General features: G+C 47.6%; 1 protein-coding gene across 1 annotated transcript in view; it reads left to right on the top strand.

The window, feature by feature from the left end:
- efhc2 (EF-hand domain (C-terminal) containing 2) overlaps positions 1-22,763 on the top strand; it is a 105,657-nt gene that overhangs the window by 10,567 nt on the left and 72,327 nt on the right. The window contains exons 2-4 of the mRNA XM_067992322.1: positions 13,726-13,914; positions 18,510-18,660; positions 21,972-22,195. Coding sequence (XP_067848423.1) covers positions 13,726-13,914; positions 18,510-18,660; positions 21,972-22,195 — 564 coding nt within the window. The remainder of the gene's footprint in view (positions 1-13,725; positions 13,915-18,509; positions 18,661-21,971; positions 22,196-22,763) is intronic.

Here is a 22,763-nt window from a genome sequence, read left to right as displayed (position 1 = left end):
CTCTCAACATCTACCCTGTCAAGCCCTCTAAGAATTTTATATGTTTCAATGAGATCACCTCTCATTCTTTTAAACTCCAGAGAATATAGGGCCATTCTACTCAATCTCTCCTCACAGGACAACCCTCTCATCCCAGGAATCAATCTAGTGAACCTTCGTTGCACCCCCTCTAAGGGAAGTATATCTTTCCTTAGGTAAGAAGACCAAAACTGTACTTACTGTACAAACTTGAAAGTGGGAGCATAAGCCACCCACATCTCGTGAATAAATATAAAAAATGCCAGTTTCCTAATTGCAACAGAAAAATTGCAGCAATTTGTTTTTTAAATCCTTTCTTCGGCCAGTATGACCCATCCAAATTTTCCTTGGAGGGGTGGATGCCCAGAGATCACAGTAGGTGGCCTGGGCACCCATTTATGTTAATGACCCTGTATCTGGGATTTGGAAAGGTATCAATGCCAGGGTAAAGTTTCAACTGGAAACCCCCTCCCATGCTGCATTCTTACGACAGACCGAAGTCCTCTAATTATTTTAACTGATCAAACATCAAAACTGCAGTGTACGATTGGCGAATAGAAAGGAAAACAAAAAGAAGAGGTGTAAAAGTAGATCCATGTAATGTAAGTAATACTGAGATACAAAAAAGATGTGGAACAGATTCAAAGAAGATTTAAGGTTTAAATTACTGAACTGGAAGACAGACAAATGCCCATTTATACTACAGCGTTCTCTTTTGAAGGCATCCATGAACTCAGTCACTACACTTGTTCACCCTATATGAGAAGAAGTTCTTTTAAAATTCTTGCTTAGTGAATTCTGAATTTTAAAATGACTTCTTGTCCTATCGTGAAATTTAATTCAAGGAATCTTCTGTATTCCATTTCGCATATCCCTGATTATGTAAAAAACCTGAATCATAATCTCTACTCACCAAACATAATATTCTCCATATTCATAAAACAGGTATCATAACTTGGGAATTATCTTTATTGCTTTCTTCCATGATCTTTCTAAAACATCAGTATCTCTTTGAAGATAGATCAACTAACATTGAATCAATGTGGACATATACTTTATATCTATGGCATTACATTCTATTGTTCTGTTTGCTTACCAACTGCCATCTCTAGTAAGATAAATTTCTGCCATCACCCCTCATCTGCTGAAGCCAGTGACTTGGGCTGGGTATGGTTCCAGCCTTTTGGTACCTAATCTAAATAGTCATTCTTCATGTATGAAGCGAGCTTGATTCTGTCCTCACCTGACATCCATATACTTCCAGCATGGGTACCTGGCCAATTTTGCCCATCCTTAGCATGGGGATATGGAAATCAATTTTAATACCTCCACCACCGTGCCTCTGAGATTGGCTAACTAAACAATTCCCAGGGATTGAAGATGGGGGGCTTCCTGACTTTGATGGTGCAGTACTAATACCATGGGCTCGATTTTACCAGCGGGTTCCGGGTGCGTTCCCGGCGGGGGGGTGTCGAAAATCGCGATTTCCAGGTGCGTCACCGGATCGCGCCTCGATCCCGCCCACTTCCGGGTTCCGCGCTGACGTGCGGGGGTGCGTGCGCAGCCCCCACTGGTGGGAATCCCGCAGGCAATTAAAGCCAGCGGGATGCCATTTGAGTGTATTTACCTTGCTTGTTGAGGTCATTAAATGACCTGATTCAGCTGTCTTAATAGGAAGTGTGGGATTTTACCTTCAACGAGACTGTTTCACACACTGGGGGAAACAGTCTCACTCCAACCGGACATGTTGCAGCCAGCAGCCTGTGGCAGCTGCCAAGGTGCACTCCGGGGGGGGGCGGGGGGGGAGAGCCCTCACCCACGCAGGAGGCCACCGCGTCACATAGGGCAACCCCTGCCCTCCACCCCTCCAAGCCAGAGGAAACACCGACGTGAAACCGCAGCCCCAGTGCGAGGAAACACCTACCTACCCTGCACAACCCCTCAGACCAACACCTGCCAGATGGGTGGTGCGTTGACATCCTCGGAGGACGAACAGCATGACCAGCCCCAGCAGCCTCGCAGTCCACGCCGTCCGCCTCAGCGACGTGGAGCCCCCCAACACGGTGCTGTGGCACACCCACCTGCACAGCAGGAGGAAGGGCAACCGCAGAGAGAGATGCGTCACAGGAGGCACTACCCTCCGCACAGGGTCTACAGACCGAGGCTCAGCTTCATGGACCTCTCCAAGGAGCAGTGCATATGGCGGCTCGGAGTCAATCACCAGGTAGTCGCCGACATCTGCAGCCTCCTTAACGACGAGCTGCTCCCGGATGGACCAAGCAGCATCTTCTCACCTGTCGCCGTCAAAGTCACCACTGCCCTCAACTTCTTCGCATCCGGATCCTTCCAGGGTGCCACCGGGGACATCACCGGGGTCTGTCAGTCGTCTGCACACAAGTGCATAAGGCAGGTCACCGATGGGTTGTTCCACAGGGCCTTGCACTACATCAACTTCGCCATGGACGAGCGCAGCGAGATGGAGAGGGCGGTTGGATTCCATGCCATGGCTGGCTTCCCACGGGTACAGGGTGGAATCGACTGCACCCACATTGCAATACGGGCACCTCCGCATGAGCCAGGGCTGTTCATCAACAGGAAGGGGTATCACTCCATGAATGCGCAGCTCATCTGTGACCACCGCCAGAGATTCCTACACGTGTGCGCCAGATACCCCGGCAGCTGCCACGATGCCTTCGTCCTCAGGGAGTCCACCGTCCCGCCCCTCTTCCACGCACCCAACACCGGCAACGGCTGGCTCCTCGGCGACAAGGGGTATCCCCTACACACGTGGCTCATGACACCTTTGAGGAACCCCATCACCGAGCCGGAGCGTCGGTACAATGACAGCCACACTGCTACCAGGTCTACAATTGAGCAGACCATAGGGCTGCTCAAGATGCGCTTCAGGTGCCTTGATCGTTCTGGGGGAGCGCTCCAATACACACCATTCAGAGTGGGACGAATCATAGTTATCTGCTGTGCCCTGCACAACATGGCCCAACAGAGAGGGGTGTCGCTGGAGGAGGCCCCATCCACGCCCGCCACCCACATTGAGGACAGCGATGAGGACGAGGAGGTGGAGGTGGAGGAGGAGGAGGGGGAGGAGGAGGACACGCCAGAGGATGATGTACGACCCATGCGCCGAACACCGGCTCACCGGGATGCTCGCCGGGCCAGGGAGGCACTCATATGTCAACGGTTCTCCTAGAGTGCGAGGCGTTCGCATCTCCTCACCTGCACATGCGAGGGGCCATACCAGCCCCCTCCACTGAAGAGTGTTGCCAGTACTCCTGCACCCACAGCAGTGCGCCCAATGGGCGGCAGCAGGTGTTCGCCGTCATGATGGGCTGCACGGAACGCACCGATTGCACAGGCCGCAGAAGAATGGACGAGAGGTGGCAGGAGTGGTGAGAACGATAGTGTTTAATATGTACATGGTGCAATACTATAAACAAAAAGTGTACAAATTAACAGACACCCTGGTGCATTCTCTTTGTGCTTATAACGCCTTTGGCTTTCGTTTCTGGGTACCCCTACGTGGTGCTACCCCTGTGGCTCCAGCAGAGGTAGTGGCAGGTTGCTCCTGTTCTTGCCCTGACCGGGTAGATGCTTTGGGCCAACGGCCCCTGGGTTTCGGTGCCCGTGAGGGCACCTCCACAGACTGCTCCTCCTGCACCTGTGCAGGGGCAGACTCGGCCACCTGGAGAGGAGGCACCATTGCGGGTACTGGTTGAGAGGGGGGCAACGGGTGGGACATGGGGGCACCTTGAGAAGCGTCCCCGCTTCCATGTCCCCGTTCACCATCATCCCTCTCGTGGCCGCGGCCCACATCACCTCTTCCACCCTGCTGGACGACAGTTTGGATGGCATGTGTGAGGCCTTGCAAGGCCACCCCTAGTGTATCCGTCAGCCTGTTTATGGCGGCGGAATGTTGCTCACCCTGAATCCGTACAGCCGTTGTCAAGGCCTGCATGGACTCGATGTGGAGCTGTGCGTGACGCTCGAGGGAGGCTAGCCTGTCCTCCACCGCAGACGCTCCCGCACCTACTCGCGGCAGTATGTCGCTGGTACCCTCCTGTACCTGCGCCACCAATGCCCGCATGCAGGAGTTGGACTCCTCCATCGCCTGCGCAATTGTGGACAATGCGCGCGGCACCTCTCCCAGTACCTCGGCAATTAGCTGGTGCCCCTCGACGACTCTCCTTTTGACTGGTGGCCCCCTGGGTTCAGCATCTGGGTCCGGCTGAGCAGAGCCTGGAGATGAGCGCTCCCACCAATGCGGACCCTCCGCGGCTGCCCCTGCCACCAGGGTCTGCTAATGCTCACACGTGCGCGGTGAATCACCAAGTGCAACCCCAACTAGTTGGCGAGGGGGACCCACCGAGGTGCGTGTCTCTGCGCTGTTGGATGGTTGGCTCATATGTGACGATGCACCCTCAGAAACCGGCATGTCCTCTGACGAATCGCCCTCCTCACACACAGCGCTCGCAGACGGCCCTGCAAGAGAACAGAGGGCAATATCAGGCATGTGCACAAACGTGACGGTGCGCCAGATGCCAGGTGATGATACGGTCACTCGCGATCATGAGTGTTGAATGTCAGCTTTCCCTTACCGGCCGTTTCTGCAGCGCCAGACTCGCCATCTGCCACGGAGAGGCAATGTTGCGTGCCGGCGAGGTCGAGCACCTCCACCTCTGCATCCGTCAGTTCGACCACGTGCGGCGGGCCCCCTCCGGTGCGGGCCCTTTCTCGGTTGTTCTTGCATCTCTTCTCCTGTCAAGGCAAAACACAGATGCGTGAGTGAGTGCATATTGCATAGTGAGACGCATCAAGCATCGGTGTGGGTGGGTTGAGCGTGGGGCAGATGGATGGGAGGATGCGTGTGCCACATGCCCATCCCATTGCATGGGGATTGGGGTGTGTGGTAGTGTTCGGGTGGGGACAGGGACGGTGGGTACTTGCGGGCACGGCGAGGATGGTGAGTGAGTGGCTGTGAGGATTGCTGCGGGAGCGCTGTGGTGGCTCTGCAGGAGGGGTTGTGATATGTTTGGCGTGATGGTGGGGACGGGTTGTGGGAGGGTGCGTTGGTGTACTCACCTTGCCGGACCTAGTGAGGTCATTGAACCGCTTGCGGCACTGCTCCCATGTCCTGGGGGTGTTGGCCCAGCTGCTGACCTCCTCTGCCCATGCCTTCCTGGTGACGGAGCCAGGGCACTTGCGTCCGTCCGCCGGGAACAGCGTGTCCCTCCTCCTCCTCACACCCTCCAGCAGCAGCTGCAGCGCGAGGTCGGAGAACCGTGGCACAGCCTTGCCCCTGGGTTGCGCCATCCTGTTTTGCCTCTTGCTTGCAGCAGGAGGGGCTTTGGGGGACTGCCCCTTTAAGTGGAGCTCCTCCATCGCGAAAACGGTAGTGCGCATGCGCAGCCCGCCGGCACGCAGCTGGGGAGCGGAGAACCCGGAACCACAGCTTAATGTGACCAATTATCGCGCGGGGGGCGCACTCAATTAGCCGTCCGCGTTCCACGCTCCCGAAGGACCACCCGCTGGGAACCCGCAGGCCTGCTAAAATCGGGCCCCATGTGGTAGAATTAGCTAATGGGCAATTGAGCAAGAATTAATTTTTAAAGGGACTTGTAATTGCAATTGCAATTGCAATTGGCCACAAAACTACTGCAGCAGTTAGCTGTACATTGCAATGTCAAAATTCAGATGCCAATTCTGTAATTTGGATGTATGGCTAATATTGCATCAATATCATTGTTTTTCTTGCATTATTTTTATTTCTCTGCAATAAATGCTATACATCAATCAGGGATCATTTTTTTTTTCATCCTGCAGAACTACTCGATTTAACTAGAAAAAGATTTTGAATATATATGTCTGATACACACTTTGCTCGTTCACATTTTATTTGATTACATATTTGAACTTCCTGTTTAGGTTGTTTGTTTAAATCATGAAAAGTACTAGACGAAGGACTGATCCCTGGAGAACATTGCTAATAATTTCTTCCTAAGCTTGAATAATGTTGATTCATAATTGCCCTTTTTGTTATCACCTAAACACTTCTAAGTCCATTTGACTTCTTTTCCTATATTATTTTGGTAGCAGAGTAAAAATATATTCAGAACTAAATATTTGCATCAGGGATAGGAACCATTAAAGATAAAGTAGACCACCTTGAACTTGAGAGTTAGGGAATGATTGGTGAGTATTTTGCCTCACTGTTTACAGAGGAATGTGAAAGTGGGGCTGTAGGATTACTTGAGAAGTGTGTGAAGAGGCATTACTGGAGTTAAATATTCTAAAGTTAATGAGACTAAAAGCAGAAAAGTATCCAGGCCAAGATGGTTTATATCCCAGAACACTGGAGAAGTTGGGGAGAAATAGTGGAGATACTAATAATTTTTCCCAAAATCTTTGGAAATGGGAATTGTGATAAAGGACTGGAGGTTGGCAAATGTTACAGTCTTGTTCAATAAAAGGGAAAAGGATATGCTTGGAAATTTTAGACAAGTTACCTCTATTATAGGTAAATTTCTAAAAGTGATTTTCAGCCACATCCAGATGCCCGAAGTTCACTGCAACGATCAAAGCTTTCTGTACCTGATTTTGCTGTCCCGGGTCATTAGCATGAAGCACAGCCCTGCAGTCCCTTTCACCAGGAATTGGGGGTGGTAACAGGAGCACAACATGATTGGTCTTCAGCTGCAGTCCTGCTGCCATTTTCAAGAGAGCACAAGCCACAAGGCCCAATGATATTGTTGGGGGAAGTAAAAAAAAAAGTAACTTACTTGGTGTGGTGCTCCTCTTTTGCTTGCTCTCAGGCCCCCACTGTGATCTGAGGAGGATCCCTGAGCAAGCCCCACCACCAGCTTTATCGGCATCCCTCATTTGGGCGGTAAGGCTGAGAATGCTGCCTCCTGCCTCATCACTAAAGTAAAGGAGGTGGTTGGGGGGGCGCCTCCTCATAGTAAACGTAATGTACAAAAACACTCCACCCCGGCTCTAAAGAATGAGCGGCTGGCCGTCTTCCAGCAGCTCCCACTGCTGCTGGCGACGTCCAGGCCAGTCATTCTCTGCAGTGACTTCAACTGCATCATCGATGCGGCTGGACGATCCGGCAGAGCCGACAGCAAACTGGACGCCACGTCCAAACTCCTGATGGAAGTGGTGAAAAACGCCAAGCTGTGCGACGTCTTCAGCAATCCTCCAGACTGAGCGGCGCGTCAATACACCTGGTCCATACCAGACGGATCCATCCGTTCCAGGATAGACTTCCTGTTTGCGTCCCCGACGCTCAAGGTCAGATCCACCAAGGTCACACCGGTGTTCTTCTCTGACCACTGCCTCCTCCTGGCCGACTGTCACCTACAGGACGATCAGAGAGTGGGCAGGGGGATATGGAAACTGAATGTGAAACTGTTGACCCCAGGAAACATTGAGGAACTGAAGAGGGATTACAAAGGTTGGAGAACTGTAAAACCCCTCTTTGATTCCCCGGTGCACTGGTGGGAAGCCATCAAGGCGAACATCAAGACGTTCTTCATCTTCAAAGGTGTTCAGAAGGCGAGAGAGAGGCAGAAGGAAATGTCCCGACTCCAGAAAAGCATACAGAATCTTCTCCTGCTGCAGTCAATGGGGATCGATGTCGGGGAGGAACTCAGAGAGGTGAAGAACCAGCAAACCTTGCTCTTTGCCTTCGAGGCCTCCAAGATCATCTTCCGGTCCAGAGTCCGCTCCGTGGAGCAGGACCAGACTTGCTCGCGCTTCTTCTTCCAAAAGGTGATCAGCAGCCTGAAGGAAGAGGACGGCTCGGTCACGTCCTCGCAGCCCGACATACTGAGGATCTGCAAATCTTTTTATGCCGGACTGTACGACGCGAAGCCCGCAGACAGCGCAGCCTCCCAGTCCTTCTTGTCGTCTATCACAGAGGTTCTAGATGACAGCAAGCGGGAGAGTCTGGATCACCCGCTAACTTTGGACGAACTGACAAAGGCTGTCCGTTCCTTCGAGAAGAGTAAGACTCCCGGAAGCGATGGCTTACCAGTGGAGTTTTACTCTGCTCTGTGGGACTGGATAGGCCCAGACCTGCTGGAAGTGTACGGGAGTATGCTTCTGGCAGGCTGCTTGTCAGACTCCACGAGGAAAGGCATCATCACCCTCATCTACAAGCAGTAGGGGGAGAGGGAAGAAATCAAAAATTGGCGACCTATCTCACTACTTAACGTGGACTACAAGATTCTGTCCAAGGTCGTCGCCAATCGGGTCAAGTCAGCCCTGGAGGTGGTGATCCACCCCGATCAGACCTGCGCTGTACCCGGCAGGAAGATCTCGGATAGCCTGGCGCTACTCAGGGATACGATCGCCTACGTACAGGACAGGGGGGTGAACACCTGCCTGATCAGCCTGGACCAGGAGAAGGCCTTTGACAGAATATCCCACACGTCCATGATGGACGTGCTCTCTAAAATGGGGAATCCGCAATTGGATCCAACTGCTCTACACAGACATCAGTAACGCAGTTTCAATCAACGGGTGGGAATCAGAAAGCTCTCCGATCAAATCTGGAGTCAGGCAGGGCTGTCCTCTCTCCTCCGTCTTATTCGTGTGTTGCATCGAACCCTTTGCCGAGTCCATCAGGAGGGATGCGGGCATAAGAGGGGCGACGATCCCAGGCAGCAGAGGCACTCAGGTCAAGGCCTCCCTGTACATGGACGACGTCGCGTATTTTGCTCGGATAAGTTGTCGGTCCGCAGATTGATGAGCATCTGCGACCAGTTCAAACTGGCCTCGGGGGCCAGGATAAATCGTACCAAGAGCGAGGCCATGTCCTTTGGGAACTGGACCGACCGATCATTTGTCTCCTTCACCGTCAGGTTGGATAACCTGAAGGTGCTGGGGATCTTGCTCGGGGGGGCCAGGGCGTGCACCCAAAACTGGGAGGAGCAGATTTCTAAGGTGAAGCAGAAACTGGGACTGTGGGATCGACGATCCCTCTCGATCGTGGGCAAGAACCTGGTCATCAGGTGCGAGGTGCTCCCAGTGTTGCTGTACGTGGCCCACGTCTGGCCCATACCTCGCTCCTGCGCCGCGACAGTCACCCGAGCCATCTTCCACTTTATCTGGAGATCAAAAATGGACTGTGTCCGCAGGGACATGATGTACAAATCTCCAGAGAAAGCGGGGAGAGGCTTGCCCAACGTGGCCCTCATCCCAATGGCCACCTTTGTGTGCGGCTGCATCAAGCTGTGCGTAGACCCTCGGTAAGCAAACACAAAGTGTCACTACGTGCTGAGGTTCTACCTGTCCCCGGTGTTGAGAAGGATGGGCCTGGTCACGTTGCCGCGGAACGCTCCATCCAGTTGGACCATTCCGCCCCACCTGTCCTTCGTGGAAAAGTTCGTGCAGAAAAACACCTTTGACCACAAGGCGATCAGCAAGTGGTCCACCACGTAACGTCCTCGAGACCCTGCGGGAAAAGGAGATGGTGGATCCTGTTGGTTGGTTCCCCGAGCATACTGTCAATGTCATTTGGCAGAACGCCTCATTGCCAGAGCTGTCAAACAAGCACCAAGACCTAGCTTGGCTGGTGGTGAGAAGGGCCCTTCCCGTCAGATCCTTCATGCACTTCCGGAGTCTCAGCGCCACCGTGCACTGTCCCCGAGGAGGCTGCGGTGGAGACAAGACCGTCATCCATCTCCTTCTGGAATGTGCCTTGGCAAAGAAGGTCTGGAGAGAGATGCAGTGGTATCTGTCCAGGTTCGTCCCGAGCAGTCCTGTGCTCTACGGGCTGTTCCTGGGTACGCACACTGAGACAGACACCTACTGCTGCTGGAAGACCATCAACTCGGTGAAAGACGCCCTTTGGTCTGCCCGAAACTTGCTGGTCTTCCAGTGCAAGGAGCTGTCCTCAACCGAGTGTTGCAGACTGGCACATTCCAAGGTCCAGGACTACGTGCTCAGGGACGCACTGAAGCTGGGTGCAGCTGCCGCAAAGGCTCTGTGGGGAAAGGCAACCGTTTAGAGCCTTCCCGCCATTGTATACTGAGGGGCTGCAATCAGGGGAAAACCCCTTCGGGCAGAACGTAAAATTCAAATTGATGGAATGTACCTGCAATGAATCTGTAACGTACCTGTAATCAATAATCTGTACAGAGTATAATGCAATGAAGCACACTAGAGTGCCATGAACTGTAATTATGTACAATGTGTTCATTGAACTGTGCTTGATGTAACCTGCAAATTGTATAATCTGTATTGTGTACATTTGGAATGTGATATGACAACTGTAATGTATGTATTGTTGCAAATTTTCTGAATGAAGTATATTCTTTGGGAAAAAAAATTACTCTAGCACTGCTAGGATTGTGCCTATAGTAAGTGCAGGCTCAGACACACCCATTCAAGAAAGCCTGGAGTAATGGAGTAATGGAGCCATACAGCTTTGGTCTCCATACTTAAGAAAAGACATACTTGCTCTCGAGGCAGTACAAAGAAGGTTCACTCGGTTAATCCCGGGGATGAGGGGGCGGACATATGAGGAGAGGTTGAGTAGATTGGGACTCTACTCATTGGAGTTCAGAAGAATGAGAGGCGATCTTATTGAAACATATAAGATTGTGAAGGGGCTTGATCGGGTGGATGCGGTAAGGATGTTCCCAAGGATGGGTGAAACTAGAACTAGGGGGCATAATCTTAGAATAAGGGGCTGCTCTTTCAAAACTGAGATGAGGAGAAACTTCTTCACTCAGAGGGTAGTAGGTCTGTGGAATTTGCTGCCCCAGGAAGCTGTGGAAGCGACATCATTAAATAAATTTAAAACAGAAATAGACAGTTTCCTAGAAGTAAAGGGAATTAGGGGTTACGGGGAGCGGGCATGCAGCAAGACCTGGACAACATCCAGGCTTGGGCTCATAAGTGGCAAGTAACATTCGCGCCAGATAAGTGCCAGGCAATGACCATCTCCAACAAGAGAAAGTCTAACCACCTCCCCTTGACATTCAACGGCATTACCATTGCCGAATCCCCCACCATCAACATCCTGGGGGTCACCATTGACCAGAAACTGAACTGGACCAGCCATATCAATACTGTGGCTACGAGAGCAGGTCAGAGGCTGGGTGTTCTGCGGCGAGTGACTCACCTCCTGACTCCCCAAAGCCTTTCCACCATCTACAAGGCACAAGTCAGGAGTGTGATGGAATACTCTCCACTTGCCTGGATGAGTGCAGCTCCAACAACACTCAAGAAGCTCGACACCATCCAAGATAAAGCAGCCCGCTTGATTGGCACCCCATCCATCACCCTAAACATTCACTCCCTTCACCACCGGCGCACTGTGGCTGCAGTGTGTACCATCCACAGGATGCACTGCAGCAACTCGCCAAGGCTTCTTCGACAGCACCTCCCAAACCCGCGACCTCTACCACCTAGAAGGACAAGAGCAGCAGGCACATGGGAACAACACCACCTGCACGTTCCCTCCAAGTCACACACCATCCCGACTTGGAAATATATCGCCGTTCCTTCATCGTCGCTGGGTCAAAATCCTGGAACTCCCTTCCTAACAGCACTGTGGGAGAACCGTCACCACACGGACTGCAGCGGTTCAAGAAGGCGGCTCACCACCACCTTCTCGAGGGCAATTAGGGATGGGCAATAAATGCTGGCCTCGCCAGCGACGCCCACATCCCGTGAACGAATAAAAAAAATTTAAAAAAATTGGACATGAATTTAGATTTGAGGTTAGGATCAGATCAGCCATGATCTTATTGAATGGCGGAGCAGGCTCGAGGGGCCGATTGGCCTACTCCTGCTCCTATTTCTTATGTTCTTATGTTCTTAAGTCAGTAATGTAGCAGGCCCCTTTTTCACAGCCCCTGGGAACCAAGTATTTCCTCGGTACTGCAAAAAGGAAAATCAGCCCTCAGGATGAAATTAGTGAACATGGGCTAATCAGAGGTAATCAGCTTGGATTTGTAATGGCCAGATTGTGCTTGCCTAGTTGAATTGAATTTTTACAGCAAATCACAGATAAAGGAAATGCAGTGGGTGCAGCATATATGAACTTTCGGAAGGCATTTGATAAGATGTCACAAAATAAACTTGTTATAAAAATTAAGCCACATGGTATTAAAAGGAATGTAGCTGCATTGATAGCGAGATGGGGAGACAAAGCAAACAGTGGAGGTAAAAGGATGATTTTCAGATTGGCAAGATGCGGGTAGTGATTTGCCCTAGAGATCTGTGATGGGACTTCTTTTGTTTTCCATTTACGTAAATGATTTGGTCTTGGGAGGAAGAGGAATGATACTGAAGTTTGCTAATAATACCAAATTTGGTAAATTGCAAATGAAATTCCTGTGAGGGAGCGTACAGGATATTACAGGAGAATATAGTGGAGTGGGCAGATAGGTGGCAGATATAGATCAATGCAAGGAAATGTGAAGTAGAATATTTTGGGGGGGAAAAGATCAGTGAATGGAAGTATACCCTGAATGGTAACATTCCTAACAGAGTGGAGGAACAGAGAGTTTTAGGAGTGCAGATACGTCGATATCTAAAGGTAGGCGTGCAGGTACAAAAACACATTAAACAGAAAAGCAAGGAAGTCGTGTCGAATTTGGACAAGATTTTGGTAAAGCTGCAGTTGGAATGTTGCATGTAGAACATTAGAAAGGATACAACAAAGATTCACTAGAATGACATTGGAAGTAACAGGTTACAATTATGAAGAAAAGCTAAAAGACAATTGAGCCTTTTCTCACTGGAATAGAGAACATTAAGGGAGATTATTAAAGTTTTCATGAGAGGATAAAGAGTGAAAGATTGTTTCTGCTAGCTGGTGAATCAGTAACAAGGGGCATGGACTCAGGATTATCACCAAAAGAATGAAGGTGGAAATTAAATTGCTCAAGAAAATAAATCTTGGTGACCTTAGTGCTGGACAAGTGGCAGTTCGGAATTTTTTTAATTCATTCTCAGGATCGGGGCATTGCTGGCAAAGTCGGCATTTATTGCCCATCCCTTGTGGTCCTGAGAAGGTTCCAGTTCTTGAACTGCTGAAGATGGCAGTTTGACACAACTGAGTGACTTGCTACGCCACTTCAGAGGCCAGCTAAGAGTCAGCCACATTGGTATGGGACTGGAGTCACATATAGGCCATACCGGGTAAGGACGACAGGTTTCGTTCCCTAAAGAGCCTTAAAGAACCAGTTGAGTTTTTACGACAATCCAACAGATTCATGGTCACTTTTACTGGTACCAGCTTTCTCTTTCCAGATTTTTACAACTGAATTCAAGTTCTCATGGTGGGATTTAAACTCACATTCTCTGGAATATTAGTCCAAGTCTCTGGAGTACTAGTCTAGTAAGGTAACCACTATGCTACCAATCTGGTGTTCCACAGCATTTTAGTACCAGAGTGGGGTGGGGGAGAGCAGTCCAGGAAAATATGTCATCTTTGCATTTTATTGTGTCAATATACAGCAGTAGTTAAAATACTCAAGCTTTGAGAATTGCATACTTCCCTTTATCAGATAAGAACAAAGAAGCATTAGGAATTAAAATGATATTAACAACAAGATCATTGCATATAATAACTTTTCATAATATACTGTTTAATTTATATTATAAACTAACAGAAAGTGAAGCTTACTGTTGAAGTTTTCCCAATACTAATAGTTGTTTGTTTATTTATTATAGTTAGGGAAGGAGAAATTTCATAAATCTCATCACTTTGACTTCCCAAATCAAGTCCCTACAATGGTGGGAGAGGAAAAACCTGGCATTGGTGGGGAACCATTGACTGGTCAAAAGCTGAAACCTAAGTACAGTGTATTCCCAAAGGGGCAAGGCAGTGATGCACCATCATGGGTTGTCTTTGACAAGCAGGTATGGTTTAGTCTATATTTATTCCACTTGAAACAACTAAAACCATGTTATCCTTGCTGGAAGTATGCCTGTGTGGATGTTAGATAAGGATCAAATGCCATTACACAGCTCAATCTCTGAAGTCCTTTCTAGTCCTGCAATTTTCTCCAGGCCTATTTAACAGTTGACTTTAGCTCTCACTTCACTCTGCTGTAGCATCAATGGCAGAGCCTTCAGCTATTACATAACTGTACCATTAAATTTTATCCCTAAACCTTACCAGCTTGGTATGCCTCTCCTCACTTCAAAAGCTTCCTCAAAACTAACCTCTTTGACCACGCCTTGAATTACTTCCCCTGATTCTGCTACTTCTTGCTCCCTGTCCTTGATAGTAAGTTATACCATCTAACACTTCCAGTCCCAGCTTATAATGAAGAATGACTGTTCGGCTAGATACTGGAGGGTTTCCAGCACCAACAGAACCACTACCCAACACGAGTCCTATTTGAATCCCTCCAATCAGGTTTCAGTCCCTCCCATGGAGTGAAACAGCTCTAACCAAAGTCATGAGGTGCATTTCCCTCCTCGTTTTCCTTGACCTCCCTGCAGCCTTTAATGCAGTCAATCACACGATCTTCCTCCAAGGGCTGCTCTCCATTGTCCACCTCCATGGGACTGCCCTCGCTTCATTCTACTCTTACGTATCCAAATGTAGCCACAGCATCTCTAGCAATGGCTTCTCTTCCCATCCCCACTCTTATCACCCAAGGATCCACCCTTGCCACGCTTTTCTTCGTCATCTACACGCTGCCCCTTGGTAACATCACATTTACATGCTGCCCCTTGGTGACTTCTTCTAAAGCCACATGTACGCCAGTGACACCCAGTTCTGCCCCTACACCTCTCTCAACCTCCTCTACTGCTCCTGTGTTGTTAGACTGCTTATCCGACATCCTGTTTTGGCTCAGTCATAACTTCTTCCAAATAAACATTGGGAAAACCAAAGCCATTGTCTTCAGTTCCTGTCAGAAACTCCAACCCCTTGCCACTGACTCCATCCCCCTCCCCAGCCACTGTCTCAGGCTGAACCAGACAGTTTGCAACCTTGGCGTTTACATAAGCTTCCAACCCCATATATTCTCCATCCACTAAGATTACCTACTTCCAGAAGGCATTCGACAAGGTGCCACATAAAAGATTATTACTTAAGATAAAAAATCACGGGATTGGGGGTAATATTCTGGCATGGGTGGAGGATTGGTTATCGAACAGGAAGCAGAGAGTTGGGATAAATGGTTCATTTTCGGACTGGCAACCAGTAACCAGTGGTGTTCCACAGGGGTCGGTGGTGGGTCCCCAACTCTTTACAATCTATATTAACGATTTGGAGGAGGGGACCGAGTGCAACATATCAAAATTTGCAGATGATACAAAGATGGGAGGGAAAGTAGAGAGTGAGGAGGGCATAAAAAACCTGCAAGGGGATATAGACAGGCTGGGTGAGTGGGCGGAGATTTGGCAGATGCAATATAATATTGGAAAATGTGAGGTTATGCACTTTGGCAGGAAAAATCAGAGAGCAAGTTATTTTCTTAATGGCGAGAGACTGGAAAGTACTGCAGTACAAAGGGATCTGGGGGTCCTAGTGCAAGAAAATCAAAAAGTTGGTATGCAGGTGCAGCAGGTGATCAAGAAAGCCAACGGAATGTTGGCTTTTATTGCTAGGGGGATAGAATATAAAAACAAGGAGGTATTGCTGCAGTTATATAAGGTATTGGTGAGACCACACCTGGAATACTGCATACAGTTTTGGTCTCCATACTTAAGAAAAGACATACTTGCTCTCGAGGCAGTACAAAGAAGGTTCACTCGGTTAATCCCGGGGATGAGGGGGCGGACATATGAGGAGAGGTTGAGTAGATTGGGACTCTACTCATTGGAGTTCAGAAGAATGAGAGGCGATCTTATTGAAACATATAAGATTGTGAAGGGTCTTGATCGGGTGGATGCAGTAAGGATGTTCCCAAAGATGGGTGAAACTAGAACTAGGGGGCATAATCTTAGAATAAGGGGCTGCTCTTTCAAAACTGAGATGAGGAGAAACTTCTTCACTCAGAGGGTGGTGGGTCTGTGGAATTTGCTGCCCCAGGAAGCTGTGGAAGCTACATCATTAGATAAATTTAAAACAGAAATAGACAGTTTCCTAGAAGTAAAGGGAATTAGGGGTTATGGGGAGCGGGCAGGAAATTGGACATGAAGCTGAGTTCGGATCGGTCAATGCCCTGTGGGTGGCGGAGAGGGCCCAGGGGCTATGTGGCCGGGTCCTGCTCCGACTTCTTGTGTTCTTTAGATTTGTGGTTGGGATCAGATCAGCCATGATCTTATTGAATGGCGGAGCAGGCTCGAGGGGCCGATTGGCCTACTCCTGCTCCAATTTCTTATGTTCTTATGTTCTTATGTTCCACCTTCATAACATCATCCACCTCTGTCTCAGCTCATCTGGTGCAGAAACTCTCATTCATGCTTTTGTCACCTCCAGACTCGATTACTCCAAAGCTGTCCTCTCATCCTTCAGCCTCTGTGAACTTTAGCTCAGACAAAAGTCTGTTGCACTTATCCTATCTCATACCAAGTTATGCTCGCCCATCACACCCATTCTTGCTGACCTGCATTTGCTTCCAGACCCAACGTGTCAAATTCTCATCTTTGTGTTTAAATTCTTCCATGGGCCTTTGCTCTCCCTACCTCCTCCATCCTTATAACTCCTCCCATACTCTCCATTCCTCCAACTCTAGCCTCTTATTCATTCCTTCTTTCCCTTAGTCCCACCATTGGCAGTTGTGCTTTCTGCTGCCTGTGTCTCATACTCTGGAATTCTCTCCTTAAATGATTCTGCCTCTCCACCTCCTTCTCCTTTTAAGATTCTTCTTAAAACCCACCTATCCAACATAGGAACAGGAGTAGGCCATTCAACCCTTTAAGCCTGTTCCTCCATTTAATTAGATCAAGGCTGACCTGTACCTCAACTCCATTTGCTCACTGTTGATTCATATCCCTTGATACCCTTAACTAATAAACATCTGTCTTGACAATTTCAATTGACAACATCCACAGCCTTTTGTGGGAGAGTTCGCGTTTCCACTACCCTTTTGGTGACAAAGTGCTTTCCTGATTTCACTCATGAATGGACTAGCTCTAATTTTAAGACTGTGGCCCCTTATTCTTGAATCCTTCACCAGAGGAAATAGCTTCTCTAAATCTTTCTATCGAATCCTTTTATCATTTTAAACACCTCAATTATATCACCCCTCAACCTTCTAAACTCAAGGGAATACAACCCAAGTTTATGTAACCTGTCCTCGTAATTAAATCCTTTTAGCTTTCCTCTCATCCTTCAGCCTCTGTGAACTTCAGCTCAGACAAAATTCTGTTGCACTTATCCTACCTCATACCAAGTTATGCTCGCCCATCACACCCATTCTTGCTGACCTGCATTTGCTCCCAGACCCAACATGTCAAATTCTCATCTTTGTGTTTAAATTCTTCCATGGCCTTTGCTCTCCCTATCTCTGTTACAACTTAACTAATAAACATCTGTCGATCTTAATCTTGACAATTTCAAGTGGTAAAGTGTGGTGCCCAGAAATGAACTCAATACTCCAGAAGGGGTCTGACCAAGGCTCTGTACAGTTGAAGCATAACTTCCTCCCCTTTGTATTCCATCCCTCTTGAGATAAAGCCAACATTCCATTAGCCTTTTTGATTACTCTTTGTACCTGTGCACTACCTTTTTAGTGATTTGTGTACCTGGACATCCAAATCCTTTTGCTTCTCCACAGTTTCTAGCCTCCTGCCATTTAGAAAATATTCCAATTTGTCTTTCTTGGATTCAAAGTGGATTACACTTCCCCACATTGAAATCTATCTACCACAGTTTTGCCCACTCACTTATCTATCTATGTCCCTTTGTAACTTCCTACTCCCATCTACACAATTTACTATTCTTCCTAATTTAGTGTAATCTTATGGTTGCCCCTCCTAATCTCTTCCTCTTTGGCTTACCTCTGTGAACCACCTTGGGCTGTTTTTCTTCTATATTAAAAGCACTTTATAAATGCAAGTTGTTATAATTAAGTCACCATCTTCAACAGTAAAGTTTAAAGGGAGAAAATTGGAGAGGAAACAAAAATGTATTCAGGATATAGCTGTTGTTTAAATTAACAGATCCCACATTAAATAGGTTTCAGCAGTCACAATCCTGTTCTCATTAGAAAGAAGTCCGCACCACAAAGCTGCCCATATTTTGGCACTAAAATTAATAAGATCTAACATGGGAAATGGAAATGTCATGTTGGAATACTCATCTAAGGGTGAGATTAAGAGCATGTTGCTGGAGCGGTGTGGAAGATGCTTTATATGTCACCTCAACCTTCCCATATCTGAGTGAGTGATTCTGAAAATGGATACAAAAAGTAGAAAAATAATTCATTATCTACCACTGAAATCCCTCATTTTGATGAACACTACCCCCCCCCCCCCCGCCCCATATAAAGTAAAACAGAATTTGGAGGCTTTAGATTCAGAAGACTTCAGTAACCATATGCGTTGTCCAACAGGTCCTTTGCTTTAAAGCCTATTTTCAAGAAAGTGTTCATGAAAGAAGAGAAGAACAGTACCGAATAAGAAAGTGCAGGATTTACTTTTACCTAGAAGATGACACAATACAAGTTGTTGAACCAGAAGTAAAAAACAGTGGCATCACTCAAGGTACTATAACATCTTTTAAGGAAGAACTGAAGTGCAGTGGTTAAATCATTCCTTTCATTATATTACCTACTATTCGAATTATTCTGACAGTCTCTTGTTCTACTCTGGTCTCATGCCCTATATTCAATTAGTGCAGAGATTATCGGACCGATTATATATTTGCATTCTCCTGATGTGGTGCTATGGACTTGGGAGAGTGCAAACAGAAAATCAACCCTTATGTATCTAATGTATTCCAATTGCCATAAATCTCCAATACAGTCCTGCAGCAGACCCATTACTTGGGTTCAAAAGTGATACTTCTTGTGATCGATCAACGGACAATTAATGTGCGCTCTCCTGCGGCGGCTTTTTTCAGCCAAGGACCTGATTGAAGCACTTGCTATTGTACTGTACTTTAATCAGCTCTCTGCCCTTTATTCCAGCATAGAACCTTCTGGAGCCTTCACTGAAAACGCAATAATAAAGAAATAAAATCTCCAATCAGATTTACCAAGTTTCTCCACAAACAGTTTAAAATGCTGGTAGTTAATGAGCAATCAGTGTTAATGAGGTGGATACATGACTTCACACAGTCTGAACCTTGGTATGAGGTGAAGTAGAGCTCTAAGCACCACTTATTTGAGAAATGCTGTTTTTAAAGTATTTAAACAGTGCAGATTCTACTGAGAATCTTTCAACTGAAAATTAAATAGGGTCTTCAGAAGCACATAATAAAAAAATAATTAAAAGCAAGTCAGGAATTCAGCTGGAGTTGCACTGTGTTGTGAAAAGAAATCAAGTTGGGCTCAGTATATTTCAACTTCAGCAGAATCCCCAACTTTATTTTTTGAAGAGATTCTGGAATCCCAGTTTTTGATTTTCAGAAGGGGACATAGGTTTCCTGCCTCAGGTTCCTGCAATTCCTTTTAATATAGGTTCAAATTGTGACAAGGAATTCAAAGAAAGAAACAGTATATATTTGAAAGTTACTTACAAAGGATTAGCCTGGTTTTAATGTTGCAGTCTTTATAGTTGTGTCTTCTTGAGGCATTAGAAAAGAGACTGTATTATATGATTGTTACTTACTGGCTTGTTTGTCTTGTGTTAATTAAATTTGCTGAATGTTTTTAAACTTAAAATGAGGTCTGGAGGTGTGATGCTCTATTTGCTCATTAAAGATGAGAGATATTATGAAGGCATAAGATAAGTCCAGTTGATAAAAGCAATTTACAAGCCCCGATTTTGACTCAAGGCGGTATAATCACGCGGGTGGGGGCACGGCATGTAGGAAGTCCCCATGATGTTGCTTGCGTGAGACCCGGGCGATTTAATTCCCAGGCCTCATTTTAATATGATTAACTGGCTGCCCACCCAATTGCGTCGGGAAATGGGCACTCCTCCAAACAATTTCCGCGGGCCTCCTAGGGAGACTTCATGGAAAAGAAAATCAGGCCTGGTGTAAAACAGGCTGCTGATTTGTTATGAGCCTATTTCGTGCTTCTGATGTAGACCAATTTTACCCCCAATGTTCTTTAATGCAGGATTAAGGACGTGGTGAAGGATGTAACAAGAACTGTTAATGCAGACGGGCTTTATGTAAGTTTTGAGAGCAAGGGAATGAGCAGGTCATTGGAACCGCTGAGCAGTTAACTCATCTTTCATATCTCTTGCTGCATAGTGTTCAGATGGCCCTCCTTCTGTTGCTTCCTCAAGGACGGCTGCTGGGTCTCTGCCTCCTCCAAATGCAGGCCTCCATGTATGGCAACATTGTGCAGGATGCAGCACACCACTGTGATGCAGATGACTCTTTGTGGGGCATACTGTAGGAACCCACCAGACCTGTCCAGACACCTGAACATCTGTTTCAGCAGCCCTATGATGTGCTCAATAATCTTCCTGGCATTGATTACACCGGTTCTGCTCAGATGTAGTGGGGTTGCAGAGGGAAATCACGAGCCACGTGTCTAGAAAGTATCCCTTGCCCCCCCCCCCAGCAGCCATCTTGTCATGTTGATGGAAGGGTTGAATATTGGGAGGATGGTTGAGCGTCATGCAGTAAATGCATTGTGACAGCTGCCTAAGTACCTTGCACAAACTTGCATGATCCTGTTTCTGTGGTCAGAGACTAGCTGGACATTAATAGAGTGGTAGCCCTTCCTATTCATGAGTGCTGCTTGCTGGTGATCTGGTGCCCTGATAGCAACTTGTGTACAGTTAATGATGCCAGGAAACCAGCTACTGCTGTAAATTGCTGAGTCTTTTAGCGTTGACTGGTGAGGTCAATGGAGATGGTGATGTACTGATTAGCCCTGGAGAACAGGACATTGATGGCCTGCTTAATGTAGCTGTTCTGCATTTAGGGAGAAGCAGCAGATTGGAAGGAGCCAGTGGCAAAGACATTGAGAGTTGTGGTGACTTTAAGAGCCACTGGCAAAGCATGGCCCCCTGGTTCGGCAGGCAGCAGGTCCAGTTGCAGGATACCGCAGAGGTGTGCAACAGCCTGCTTGTAGAAGTGTGGTCTTCTGATACACTGCTCTTCAGGTAAATCCGAGAAAGTGACTTTTGGCTTGTACAGACTGTGTGCTGGGTATGGCCTCCTACAAGCACCCGCCTCACCTAATAGGCCCAGCTGGTTGTTGAGGCTGCTGCTGTGGCTGCTTCTCTTTCTCCAACTGTTCCTCTATCCAAATGAAACTGGCAATAGCAGCACCTATGTATAGCAGATAGAGTTTACTGATGGTAAGTAAGGCAAAAAAAGTGAGAGAGAAGCAATTAGGAAGCTGTAAACTCTTCTAGCAATCTGAACAGCACAATGGCACACAAATCCTGTGATTCAATTACCAGCATGTGAGTGTGCCTTTACCTACTGCTTCAGTGGCTTTGAGAGATAATCCCACTAGGTTTTGCGTGCAGGTTGGTTGCTGGGCGGGACTTCCGTGATTTTGTATTAAAATGGCTTTGGAGGTCCTAATAATATGATAGGACCCCAACGGACTAAAAAAACTGCGTGGTTAAAATGGTGGTAGGCAGGAACGCAGGGGTAAGTACTGTGCAGTGATTTTAACTGCTCGCCTGCCCGGTTCCTACCAGGTGAGCAGAGTTGAAATAGCCTGTACAGAGTTTTATTTTTGTTAACCCATGTGCATTACTGAAAGCTTACATAGACTCTCAAAGTTATAGGGAATTAGATGTTGCCTATGAAAGTGATCTAAGATATGAGATCTGAAATAATCTAAACTAAGCAGGATAGAAAAAAACGTAACAACTGGAAAAGGAGAGAGATGTAACAGAACAAAGCACACTTTAATCTATGACTTCTATTGTTTTAGGAACCATAATCCATCGTCACCGTATTCCACTTCCGCCTCCAAATGATGATCAGTTTTATACAGTGGATCATTTCAATATCTGTCAAGAAATTGTTTTCTACTCAAAGACATTTATGATTGTAGACTGTGACCAGTTCACAAAAAATTTTCTGCGGAAAATGGGTGTCAAACTAAACCCACCTGGCTGTATTCCTGAAGATCCTTATATTGCAAAGCGCGAAGAAGTGAGACCAACTTTTTATATAATAGCAAAAGTATATTTGAAAAGAAAATGTAGCAAATATGTTAATGAAATAATGACCCCGATATTTGCGGGGAGGGTAGGGGTTGTAGCGGTCAGGAAAACTGGAAATGCGGGTTACGCAGAAGTCTTGCTGAATTTAATGGCAGGACCTCGTTTAAATCTTTTGTCTCCGTTTCCCAGCCAGCAGCCAGCCAGATTGAGAAGCTGGTAGGCCGCAGCCAGGGAGCGGAGAGGAAGGAGGGAGGGAGGGAGATATTGCAGAGGCTGGGGGTCGGTTGGGGGGGAGAGATCGCGGAGGGAGAGAGGGATCACAGAGGCTGGGGCGGGGAGAGATCAGAGAGGGAGAGATCGCGGTGGGAGGAGGAAGAGATTGTGGGTCGGGGGATTGGCGGATCATGGGAAGGGAAGCAGATTAGCTTGGGGACCGAGGAGAAGCACTCCTGCTCCTCCTGGCCCACAAAGCTATGCTGGAAAGGCATTTACCTGCTGGATCCAGTCATTCTTGCCTCCCTTCAGCTGTCGAGTTCCCTGAGCCCTGGGAAACCAAG

This window comes from Heptranchias perlo, chromosome 11 (genome assembly GCF_035084215.1).
Source record: "Heptranchias perlo isolate sHepPer1 chromosome 11, sHepPer1.hap1, whole genome shotgun sequence".
NCBI lineage: Eukaryota > Metazoa > Chordata > Chondrichthyes > Hexanchiformes > Hexanchidae > Heptranchias > Heptranchias perlo.
Note: the sequence above shows the minus strand (reverse complement) of the source record. Positions and strands in the feature narration are given on the sequence as shown.